Here is a 12,696-nt window from a genome sequence, read left to right as displayed (position 1 = left end):
ATTATGAGCCTACTGATTAACCTCAGTCTCTCATTTAATCAAAAATGTGCCTCTTTTTATGTAATGGTTTGCAATATAGCACAATATAAACACAGGAATTTTATTCTGGATGGCATGCAGAGCTATTTGTGACACAATGTGGCTTAAGAGGGTAAATAGTAAATAGTTTGGGAACCACTGCAATAGATCGATATATTGCTACCAACAGACGGCGCGCTCTGAACAAGAATCTACAAAATGGTGACAGCTGGAACGTAACATCCTCTATTGAAAATGTGAAGAAAGCATTTTGCGTTCATTTAGAGGCCAGCGATGTAGGAGGATGAATTAGTTAACAGCATCATTACTTGCGGTTCTCTTATTGGTGTAAAGTTCGAGTCTGAGTCAACGAGGAGCTTGCCACGACACTCAAGCCACACAAAGGGTTGTGACGGATACTGATAAAGGCCAATCGCTGACTGGTGCGTGTATGTTCGTGATCAATGACGGTAAAAGATGAACTCCAATCAGACCGCAGAATCGGAGAGGGGTTGGTTTGTTGACAGGAACAGTTTGAGAAGGCTGAGTGGTGTAAAAGGAAGTAGCAAGCTAGCTGTAAGAGACGGAATTCAACTTTCTTTTCCATGGTTCTTGTCGTGAATTATGATTTTTAAGGCCCGGTCTGGGCAAAAATGCAATGGAGGTCATTAGTAGTTGGTCTTCTCTTGTTAAGACTGGTTGTCAGTTGTATTCTATGGCTTACGTTTGGTTTGGGACCTAGTTGGGGGTTCAACTTCCCAATAAAATTTAATTTCAATTTGCACAAACTAGAGCTCTTCAGAGAGAACGACGGGACAGACGCCAAGACTAATACGTGGTTAAATCAATTGCATAGGAATGGAAACTTACACCACAGCACCTGCTCCAAAAACACTGGAAACTCACCTAAGTCCTATCTCAGCCTTCTGGAGGATGGCAGGGACGAGTATGCGAGGAAGTACGGTTCTTTTCCAGATAATTTGAAGTCAAAGATGAGGGGTATGGCCAAGGAGATGTTTTATTTCGGATATGAAAACTACATGAAATACGCGTTTCCAGAGGACGAGCTCAACCCCATTGACTGCCGAGGAAGAGGACCGGATGTCCTCAACCCGTAAGTTTTTCATTGACAATGTTGTCAGTCTTTATTTTTTAGAGAAAACCGCAGTATATAGCTTGCTGATTAATGTTATAAGTTTGCCATGTTCGGGGTAAATGTAAAACTAACTATTCCGATATCTGCATTCGTTGAACTTGTAATGAATGGTTAATTTATTTATTTCGCTTGGCATAAAATTAGGCTACTATAAGCATCTAGTAACGTCAATTAGTGACTTAAGGAATGATTTAATCGTAAATATTTATGTAAAATTGCGATCCCGCCAATTGGGTACCTACCTAGCTAACCTAACTTAGTCCACGGGTTACTCTCTACAATTTATCTTTACAAGTCAAAGAGCAGTATGGCTCTACGATGAATATTCGCACGTGGCCTATTTAATGGTTAATTCACAGTTTTATTGAAAAGCTATGTCGGTAGGGTAACTTTCTGTCTTACCGTCTGTCTCGGTACCATATTGACGTTAGAACTGTGGCTGGATATAGGCTTCCATGCTAATCGGATGGGTGGCTAAATTTCATTTTAAAAACATAATCGTAATTATTAAATATTGTACTATTGGATGCCGTTATGTGATTGCCTATTTTCTGATTTCTTTGTATGCGTGTGCTGTATATGAACGATCAGTTAGGCCTGCTGAGTATTATTGTGGTTTAGTTATATCTTGATAGCTTTTGGATGTCTGAAAAAAAAATCTTATGTACTTTCTTGAACTTGTAAATCTGTTTCCTGTGCGCTATGAACTCGCGATTAGGGAAAAAAACAAGTTAAGTCATTTAATTGAGTCGGTCTTCTTGTTACAGGTCAAACATCAACATCAATGATGTCTTGGGAAACTATTCTCTGACCCTCATTGACACTCTTGACACTCTGTTGGTAAGGTCTCTGAGATTTCTGTTTTTCGTCATCCACTGTTATGACGTCTGAAATTGGACTACATTGCCAAAGGTGTTTCTGTTTTAACATGCGTGATTAACAACCCAGAAGGTGTTCGAGATGGTGAGAATCTGCTAATTGACTGTAATAAGAATATCATCAGACGATTCAAATAACTGCACTTACTACATGCCTGAGGTGCTTGCGGTGAAACCGTAGAGTAGGTAACGGGTATTTTCCTTTCTGACACATCCAGTACAACGAGGCAGGTGTTCCTCCACCCTGTCTCTTTGATGTGGCCTCATCACACTGCCTTATCCATTGTCACACTGTTCGTAGCTTTAGGTCATTAAACTGGTTGACAGGTTCTCTCTCACATTGCTGTCCTCCATATTGGAGTGTAGACATATGTAATGTTTGATTTTTGTGTGATTTATGAGACACTATTTAATTTTCTGCAAACATCCACAAAATATTACACTGTTGTCAAGAATTGTAATAACTGTAGTCAAATTTATGCAGTAAGGTCTGATAACAGCTCTTCTTAAACTTGCATTGCAAAAGTGTTTAATTTTTCTTATTCACTTGTTCATTTTCACTTGTGAGTATTTCTTTCTTTTGTATTAACAGCCTGACTTGCCCACTGTATTGTGTCTGTCTTTAGGTCCTGGGGAACGTGTCCGAGTTTCACAGAGCTGTGAAGTTGGTGATCGACACTGTGTCCTTTGACAAAGACTCCACCGTCCAAGTGTTTGAGGCAAACATAAGGTATGGCTCTGTTTAAGCACGTCCTTCTTCCTGGTTTTGTTTGAGAGTAGCTTTGAGGTCAGGTAGTTTTCATGAACCAGGAGTTAGGCTACAAGTAGTAGTTTATATTATACAAAATTATACAAAAAAGTATATAGCAGTGCTTTACAGGGAGGAAAACAAAGCAGAATAATGATCATTCAATGATCTGTACAAAATCATATGCAACACTAAGGACTGAGGTACATGTGATTATAGGCCAATCACAGAATTAGAATGTACAGTTTATGAATAAACTTGTGTGGGTTGCTTCAGTAGTTGTTTAGCTGTAACCAGATGAAAATTTTTTAGCTGTAGCGTCTTAAAACTTCACCAGTGTAATTGTATTACCATTACCAACTAATGAGATTTTGTAGACTGGCATATTGTCATCAAATTGTGCCTTTTTTCACTTCTAGACATTCAGAAAAAAGCACCCGGATTAAATGTTGAATAAGCCATTTATTGGTGTACAGAAATGGCAGATCACTCAAAATAAAATGTTTGAAGTTGGAATGGCATGTCTAACTTAAAAGCTGTAGAGGTTCCACTGTTCAGAAATTTAGGCAAAAAGAAAATTGTATAATACAATCTTAATAATAATATTAAGAAGTTTGCTGTAGGCAACTTTCTCAACAGTAGCGATGTTATGAAAACATCTTGAAAATCATAACACCCTTTGGCCCTGCCCACAGAGAGACATACTCCCACCCCTGCTTGTCGCACCTCAACATTTCTAGCTACAGCTCCCAGGGATTAAAGGGGGAAAAAATCTCATGAAACTATTATTATTATTACGTTGTCGCAGTAATAATATTAACAAGCAAGGTGAATATTATAAAATTGGAATGGCATGTCTAGCTTCAGGAGGAGAAGCATGAAGAATGTTAGGCAGAAAGAAAATAAAACGAAGAAGAAGAATAAGTATGCAAGAATTAGTGTGTTGCAGAAGCAACCACACAAATTATGGCAAAATGAGCGTTTGTAGTTATAGTTGATAACATGGGAAGAACGTTTACAGCCAAGTGGAACCAGACGTGGTGTAACATGGTATTTGGGATGATTGCTTGAGACGGCTGTGTTGAAGAGTGCTCAGTGAGTGCTTCTTTGTCTTTGAGGCCTAACCGTGGACTAGTAGCAATTTCTCTGCGCCTCATTACCCTCTCACTTTCTCTCCAGGATCCTGGGCGGCCTCATCTCTGCTCACATCCTCCTTACCGACTCCAAGCAGCCATTTGGAAATGTGGGCCTGGAGGATTACGACAATGAGCTCTTGCATCTGGCACATGACTTAGCCGTCCGACTACTGCCCGCCTTTGAGAACACCAGCACAGGCATCCCCTACCCCAGGGTAAGATCTATACACCCCTACACCAGGGTAAGACTAACACATCCCTTACACCAGGGTAAGATCAACACGCCCCTACACCAGGGTAAAGTCAACACATCCCCTACACCAGGGTAAGATCAACACGCCCCTACACCAGGGTAAGACTGACACATCCCCTACCCCAAGGTAAGATCAACTCACCCCTACCCCATGGTAAGGTCAATACATCCCCTACACCAGGGTAAAATGAACACATTCCCTACACCAGGGTAAAATGAACACATTCCCTACACCAGGATAAGATGAACACATCCCATCCCCCAGGGTAAAGGGAGTATAGAATGGCCCCTGTTGCAGAAGATAGAGTTCCACAATTATGCTGCTGTGTGATGTCACCACTGTATAATAAGTGGTTGTTACTCAGAGGCTGCTGGCTTGCTTGTTTCCCCAGGTTAACCTGAAGAGTGGTGTTCCCCCGGACAGCATTAACGAGACCTGCACGGCCGGGGCCGGCTCCTTGCTGGTGGAGTTTGGTATTCTTAGCCGTCTCATTGGAGACTCCACATTCGAATGGGTGGCCCGACGGGCTGTCAGGGCCCTGTGGAGCTTGAGGAGCAATGAGACGGGCCTGCTAGGTGGGTCCAGCCATGGTTAATTTGGGTACAGCTGATAAAATCTTATCTGTTTATTCAATTTTGCATATATTTCACCCTTCTTTCTTTATGGTTAATTTTTCCCCACTGTCAAACACTTTGAGCTGCTTGCTTCTTTTTATGAAAAGTGTTCTATAATAAATAAATGAATAATCATACTAATAATTGTTGTTTTTATTGAAACTGCACTAATGTCAGTAACCTTGTTTGTTCCAAGAATTTCTTCTTGCATTGTTAAAGATTCATTCCACATTTTATGATTCTTATGACAGGAATGATTACTGCCATGGTGATTGGTTGCTTTTCAGTCTTAATTATCGGACTTTCTTTGTTGGTTCCCAGGAAATGTAGTCAACATCCAGACCGGCCAGTGGGTGAGCAAGCAGAGTGGACTAGGGGCGGGAATGGACTCCTTCTATGAGTACCTGCTCAAGTCCTACATCCTGTTTGGAGAGAAGGAAGACTACACAATGTTCAATGCTGCCTATGAGAGCATTCAGAACCATCTGAGAAGAGGGTATGCTGAAACCAGTGACTTTAGTAAATCCATGCAGAGAATATCAGTTGTGGAAATGGCACTTCACCAGACATGTGATCAGTGCTGGCTGTCTTTTAGTTAGTTTGTGCATTTTGGGGTTTGAGGAGCATGTTAGGTGCTCTGAATGCTGTTCAGTACAGGTGTGAGTTAAGTAATTCTGGGATATGTTGTGCTGTTTCTGTGTGAAAATGCAGGCGGGAGGAGTGTAATGAAGGGGAAGGGGATCCTCCGCTCTATGTCAACGTGAACATGTTCAACGGGCAGATCATGAACACCTGGATCGACTCTCTGCAGGCCTTCTTTCCAGGGCTTCAGGTACAATGCTGCACTGCTCCCCTTGTCATGTGACCACCCTTTTCTGATAGAGAATTCAATAAGCACAAGTCATATTGGATATTGTAATATTTTAAGTGCCTGAATCATACAATTGCCGCCTCTGGAACCTCAGGTACTGATGGGAGATGTGGAGAACGCCATTTGTCTGCACGCCTTCTACTACGCCATCTGGAAGCGCTTCGGGGCTCTCCCCGAGAGGTACAACTGGCAGCTCCAGGCGCCAGATGTCCTGTTCTACCCCCTGAGACCCGAGCTGGTGGAGTCTACCTATCTGCTCTACCAGGTAGAGTATACCCCACAAACAAGATTTATTCAGAATGTGGGGTATCCCAGAGGTGTGTTTGAGGAACTGTAATTGTAGCCAGGTTACAGGCCGGGATTCTGGGTGTGATGCCTATTGTACCTTTGTACTGAATATTGTATCCTTGCTGTAAAACAGAAAATGAACCTGGAGCAGGTATTGCAGGTAGACAGGGGCATTATGATGTATGGATTTAAATGAGAGCAGTACTTTGAAGTTGATTCTCTACTGTACAGGGATCCAGTGAAGGGTTTTCAGAATAAGGGAGAACTTTTTGTGTTTGTGTCGTGTCAAGGCTGCAGAATTTTGGATAGTTTACAGAAGGTGTTTGTGCAAAAGGCATTGTGGTTAATGCAGTCCTGAGGAGAAAAAGACAAGGATGATCTTTTCAGCATCTGAGAGATTGAGAGTGGGGTAAAGCATTGCAGTGCTCCTTAGATGGTTGAAGTTTGACAGTCATATTAAAAACAAATGCAAAGTCTCCTTCAGAGTTGGGTCAAATTTTAACCAAGGTTAGAAATGAAAGAAGAGTGAGAGAGGAATGATCTTACCACCAATAGTTACTTGAGGTATACCAGACTGCAGGATTTGAACCAACAGTTAACTGTTTTTCCACTGTTAACTCGTAGCAGATGAAGCTTCATCCATGCAGCCTCCTCATGATGGATATTCAAACATGCAATAGACACAGAGATATTAGGGGCAGAGTTTAAGTTGATTTGAGTATCATCAGCAGATTCTACAGTTTAGAATGATAATGGTGATGATTCTTGTAGGGTGCTGCCTTCTGTAATGGAGTCTGCTCATTTTGGATCCCAACAACTGCAGAATGTTGTGAGCACTGCACTTGGCCTGAATTATCTTGTGTGTAATCATCACCTTGCTGTATGTCTATGAGTAAGCAGTCCTGGATAAGGTAATGAACAGTCTGCACATTGTTGTTTGTGGACCATAATAATCAATGGTGTTATTGATGTTGTTTTTTTGTTTTTTTTTAAATACAGGTTTTCCTTTCATGAATTTATGTCTGTATGGGTCTGTTTGTGAGGTTGAATCTTGTTTATATTGTCTCTTAGGCAACCAAGAACCCCTTTTATCTGCATGTAGGAATGGATATTCTTGAAAGTATTGAGAAGTATACCAAAGTCAGGTAAGTTGAGCTTAATGGAATCCAGGGAAACAACAGTTTTACCCCACTCAGTACAAAACAGTCAATACAAAACTGTGTGCAAAACTGAAGAAAAGTAAAATAGACAATTTAGGTCAGACAGGTGCCGTTCAGGAAACTGCGGTGCCAACGGAATCCACTCCACCCACACTACACAGTGGCACATTTAGTAATGTGAGAGTAACTAGCTACTACACAGTTTGGTGTGAAGTATAAAAAAAAAATGAAATGTGCTCCAACAAGTTATGTTGGACAAATCATCTTCCAGTATTACATACTATATACTTTTGAGTGGTGGTTTAGGAATATACTTCATACTCCAAAAGTTTCATTGCAAAGGTATACTGCCCATGCATTGTTCTAGACCTGTGGTGTGACAATACAGATCTCAGGCTCAAGTCTGCCCCCTTATTACAGGTGTGGGTATGCCACCCTCCATCATGTGGTAGACAAGTCCAAAGAGGACCGCATGGAGAGCTTCTTCCTCAGCGAGACCTGTAAATACTTGTATCTGGTACGTGCCCATCGCCATCCTCTTCCCTCAGTGCCCACAGCAGTGCATCTTTAACCCTTTTTCATCCCCCATATTTCTCATAAATCGAGTTGTTATAAGATTAATCTTTTTTGTCAGTATCATTTTGTTACAGAACCAAATTGTTTCTTCTTCTTTCAGTAGTCAACAGTAGACGTTTGTTTCTGGAAAACATAAAAGGTAGTTTTATGTGCACATAAAGGTTATTTGTACATTGAAGGTAGTTCTTAATAGTAGCAATGCTAGTGCCAGTGCCAGTACTAGCAAGCTGAGATTTGTCTCGGTTTTATGTTTAGAAAGCAAAGAACACTGTTGACGTTTGTTGAGGGAATAAGTCAGGGAATGTTGTGACTAAGATGACAGGCTATCTTTTTGTAACCTCCCTGCACCCAGCTGTTTGATGAGGACAACCCCTTGCACAAGTCTGAGAACAAATACATCTTCACTACGGAGGGCCATGTAGTGCCAATAGACAAGCGTTTCCGCGAGAAGCAGTGGAAGGACATGCTGCCCTGCGAGGAGGCCGTGCTTTCAGACCAGGACAGAGCCCAGCCGCCTGCCAACACCAGCAACGTAAGACCATCCCGCCACTGGGGGCAGTGTTGTGCGATTGGAACACTTTTCAGCAATGATTAGAGTGTGAGGTTTCTTGAACCCAATGATGACTGGAACATGAAAGCTGTCAGTTTAACAGTTTTGGGCCAATCATGTTTTTTTGCTTTGTAGAGCATCACTATTCCCCACTTTGCTTTCAACAATGTGATTTGTCTCATTGTGTCCTAACTAGTATGAACTGATCAGCTATGATAATGTATTTTAATTGCTTGCAAAATTTTTGCCAGTCCTACTCCCATTCATTGTAAATGGCTATAATCATTTATCATGCATCTTCAATATCACGCCACATTCCACACTCAAAGCCATTTTCCCCCCCGGTCATTTTCACATATTCACTTCTGCTTCCATAATTCGGCAGCTCATCAGCTAAATAAACCAGAATAGCAGAACTGCTTTTCTGCGACTCTCCGCAGCTGGTGCAAATTAGCGAGACCAGGAGAAAATGATGTAGTTTCACATTAGCACTAGTAAGTGGCTAATTGTAATGATTTTCAATGGGTGCCGCACACAGCTCCAAGGTAACTGCCTTTATAAACCAGACAGCAGTGTACGCTGGCTCAGCAGTGAGATCTTTTCCTCCAATTTTCCTGTGTTGAAGGATATTATGGTTACTACTCTCAAAACCATTGATTCCCAGAGGGGGGAGTTGTAATGAGGTGTAATGTCAATGTGATGTTTACGTAACCATCAGAGACCTGTCAGGGAATAGGGGTAGGTGCACGGAGCTTATATGTTGGTTATGATAAATGTGAATTCATTTGGAGGGGTGGAAAAATCTGCCAGCGTGCACCCTCTTGCTCTGTTTCTCATTCTGCTTTGCAGAATGTGTAGCACAGTGGAAAAGATAATGTGAAGGTAATCCAGAGTGTAACAGGTTCTCTGCTTGCTGGAAGCTGTAAGCATGGTCTTTTTTTCCCTCTCTGTTTCCAGTGTGAAAGGATCCCTGACGAGAGACGTTACGCCCTGCCCCTGAAAAGTGTTTACATGAGACAGATCGATCAAATGGTGGGACTGCTCTGACGACCTCGGCCAAATGGAAACTATTGACCGAGCCGGGGGGTGAGGGGGGTGGGGTCTTAAGGTTGGGAGGCGGGCCTTTCTCCTCCCACACATGCCACATCCAATCGCCGCTGCTGTTGGGTAAGAGTCCGGAGCTCCACCCCCCTTCCACGCCCTCCTGGAACCAAGGCTGATTTGGAGGTATTCAACAACACGGGTTTTCGCTTCTGAGAACAAGTACTTTTTTCAATTGTTGAGTTTTGAGGTATTTTATGCCGATTATACCAGATACTTCCAGGTTACTTTGTATAATTGTCTGTCTGCACTATTTTAGTCACATATTGGGTTTTTTTTTTTTTCCAAAGCAGAAAGGTGTTTTTTTTCACTGGGAAGTCTGTCTGCTTTGCTGGAATCTTCTCTCCACCATACTCTCAGAGTGTGACCTTCAGTGTTAAGGCTTTGTTAAACTGTGCTCAGGGCTGGATAGGGCTGTCTGTGTTCAGGTTTCACTTTTGGGATGCGGTGTTTTATTGTGGGTGAGAGAATGCAGACATGGGAGAGCTCCTTGTGCAATTGCAGCGAGCTTGGACTCATCCTACATCAGAGAGGTGGCTGTCACTAGCACAGCTGACAGTATTTCAACAAGAGAGAAAGATTGTCATGCTTTACAGGATGAATATGCGGTAGTCTTTTTTAAGAATTGATTCAGTTATAACAAATTGACAGTAGAAGAAGCACCCTTACTTTAAAATGTATGTTTGTCCCATAAATTGCTATGATTGCTATAATTGTTTTTTGTTTTTTTTCTTGAAATCTGGTATTTCCTAAACTGTTCCTGGAGCTTTGCTTCTTAATTGCCCTCAACCTGAAGGTATTGCAACAGCCCAGTCAATCACAGGTATGTTTTGGAGTGGAATCTATTGAAATAAATGAAAACTGAATTCATGTAAAATTAGTAAATGCAATGTAGTGTGCTTTGGTGAAGTTATACTTGTCAGCTGCTCTATGAGGGGATAAAAGACACTTAATTTAAGTCCTATGCAGTGTCTTTTGTAGTGCAGTCCTTACCACTGATCAGTCTGATCGTGGGCAGTGTTGAACACAGTCCATGTATATACTCAGTTTATAAAATAGCCTGGGCTGTTCTTTAACATGATGAAGTGGTCATTCATAAGCCACGGCAACTGGGAAATTAAAGTGAGTTTTATTGCACATTCTAAACAAATAGTCTCCTTGCCAGACCAACACCATTTTAATTTATTTTCGAAAGCTTATTGAAGTGTGTAGTTTTTGTTGTTTTATCAGGAGCCTGTTCTTTGAGGGACCTGTGGTCCTGGTGACTCTGCATGATGCTAAATGCCAAATAGGGAGAAGAGAGGTTCCGTTTTGTGGTCAGCAATGCAGTGTGCATTGGCTGTAAAGTCATCCTATTGTCTTCCAGGCTGTCTGTATTTTGCAATTTGATAACTTCCATTCTCTCATTAAAGTGCATTCATGTGTTTGTTGCTTAATATTTTGAATGTAAAAAAAATCTATGCCTTGGTGGTCATGCAGCAAGACTGTTGGACAAGCAAAAGACAGAAGCATTTTGCTATTGAATATCTGAAATGCAATTCCATGTGCAGAAACAAACCTTTTCTGTGCCTTTAGCTTCTTGCAATGACTTTGACTCATGATTTCATTTAGCAACATCCAATTATGTTCAAAGGAGAACCCTCCAAATGCTGTGATGTGTATTTCAACTTCTGCACTGAATATGACATCTTCCCCTAAAACTGTTTCATATCCTCCATGAGTTGAGCAGAAAAGACATTCTGTTTCCATGGACACAGATAATGTTTTGTCATAACCATAGCCACAGGCCTTTATGAGAAAGTAATTTTATTATGATATATTTGTTTTTCGTGGTTGCATATCCATGAAATAATAATTCTTTTCCTGAAGTTTTAAGGACGTTCCCCAGAACAAGTGACCTTTTTTTGCAAAATGCCACAAACAGAGTCGTATACCTAAGGGTAAATTCGTATATATTTTGTTTGAAACAATGACCACTTTGTTATTTGAGTAGTCTGTGTATTGCAATATTTGTCTGACCTTGACACTCTGAAACATCATGCATACATGTATAGATAACACATCCAGCTTGTTAAAGGTGCTAACAGGCTAATATTCTTAGACTAGGGAAAGGAAACTCAGGGATTGACAAATTGTCATCAAGTTCCTCTTTTTCTGTTGTACCCGAGCAGATTGACTTGCTTGACATATGGTTGCCTCTGTTGTCTTGGGTCTGTCTCTTGCGTTGATCTTTTAGATCTGTTTGATGTTCAGAATCAAATCCACATGCTTAGGGGGATTCCACAGGTTTTGTTTCTCTGTATGCCTGGCTCATATTATATCATGGTATAGCAGAATGGGTTATGTACATATTAGGCATATACTATAGTACTATTCTTCTAATGCATTGTAATATTGGTGTATGCATATGTTTAAGGTTCTGGTACTACCTCTACTGTAGGTTTAATCATGTCAGGTGTATTTTTTGCTCAAAACAGTGAAAAGACCGTCAATTTCCAACCCAAACCGCGCCTCTGCTTTTGTTGTGGTCTCGGCGCTAAGATTCTCCCTGGTGTCTATGGCAAATGAACCATTTGATCTTTCCGCAGCTGGTGAGCCATTTAGCTTTGGGATGCACAGTTCATTTCCAGTGTATAGCTGCATTGTAGGAATGAATCATAGTGGAACTGAGCGCTGATGTAAATCTTCAGCAGCCACTGTATTTTTTTGGCATCAAGGCAAGGTAGACACCTTGTAAAAGGAGATTACGTGTACCCCTCTGTCTGGTCCAGAAGCACCAGAGTTGAATGGGAACATATACTTTTTGGGAAGTTCCCTTATTTTTTTATATGTTTCCACTTTCTTAAAAAAAAAAAAAAAAACCCAACCACAAGGAAAACCGTTTCGTCATTGCCAATCAGTTAGCTAATTGTTCAGCTTTAGTGATTTGGTGGGTGGACGTGGGGTTCACATAGATTTCCATTAATTTTATCACTTTTTGTGGTGTCCTTCGGGTTTAAAAAGAGTTGCACTTTTTAAAGAATATCATCAGCATCACCTGCTCTGAACCCATGAAAACTCTGTTCTTTTTTGGTTGTCTACATATGTATGTGAAATGCCATAGAATATCTTCACAATGCACGAAGAGCCGGTGCTTTTTTCTCAGACCTGAAATGCAGGTGGTATCACTTCACCAAATGTGCCATTCCCTGATAAGAGAGTCTTTACAGAATGAGTGTATGTGGTGTTTATTATTGTGAAAGAAGCCTTTTTTTTTTGAAGCCTGCAAGATTGGAAAGAATGTGACTTCCACATTGTTCTTTAATAAACCGTTGGAAACGATCTTGAATTGACTTTGGAATTTGTG

General features: G+C 41.1%; 1 protein-coding gene across 2 annotated transcripts; it reads left to right on the top strand.

Moving 5' to 3' along the window:
• Positions 1 to 113: 113 nt before the first annotated feature.
• On the top strand, positions 114 to 12,671 carry edem1 (ER degradation enhancer, mannosidase alpha-like 1). Of its 2 annotated transcripts, XM_064298767.1 has the most exons (12): positions 122 to 1,132; positions 1,942 to 2,014; positions 2,679 to 2,782; positions 3,980 to 4,151; positions 4,582 to 4,765; positions 5,126 to 5,300; positions 5,516 to 5,636; positions 5,770 to 5,940; positions 7,035 to 7,108; positions 7,544 to 7,640; positions 8,052 to 8,231; positions 9,207 to 12,671. In XM_064298767.1, exons 1-12 carry the CDS (start codon positions 672 to 674, stop codon positions 9,294 to 9,296), a joined length of 1,902 nt encoding a protein of 633 aa, XP_064154837.1. In that variant the 5' UTR covers positions 122 to 671; the 3' UTR covers positions 9,297 to 12,671. The 2 variants fall into 2 exon arrangements, with proteins under 2 accessions (XP_064154838.1, XP_064154837.1); XM_064298768.1 differs by lacking the exons at positions 7,035 to 7,108; positions 7,544 to 7,640; positions 8,052 to 8,231; positions 9,207 to 12,671 and adding an exon at positions 6,735 to 6,979 and having other exon boundaries at positions 114 to 1,132.
• The last annotated feature ends 25 nt before the right edge of the window (positions 12,672 to 12,696 follow it).

Source organism: Anguilla rostrata, chromosome 11, assembly GCF_018555375.3.
Source record: "Anguilla rostrata isolate EN2019 chromosome 11, ASM1855537v3, whole genome shotgun sequence".
Classification (NCBI taxonomy): domain Eukaryota; kingdom Metazoa; phylum Chordata; class Actinopteri; order Anguilliformes; family Anguillidae; genus Anguilla; species Anguilla rostrata.
The sequence above is the reverse complement of the archived record's forward strand: the minus strand, read 5'-3'. Positions and strand labels throughout refer to the sequence as shown.

Bases quoted from the DNA above. Each gene is read 5' to 3' on its own strand.
- edem1 (XM_064298767.1), top strand. From the start codon at position 672: ATGCAATGGAGGTCATTAGTAGTTGGTCTTCTCTTGTTAAGACTGGTT. The intron at 2,783-3,979 runs GTATGGCTCTGT...CTTTCTCTCCAG, and splicing joins GTGTTTGAGGCAAACATAAG to GATCCTGGGCGGCCTCATCT. The intron at 7,109-7,543 runs GTAAGTTGAGCT...CCCTTATTACAG, and splicing joins GAGAAGTATACCAAAGTCAG to GTGTGGGTATGCCACCCTCC.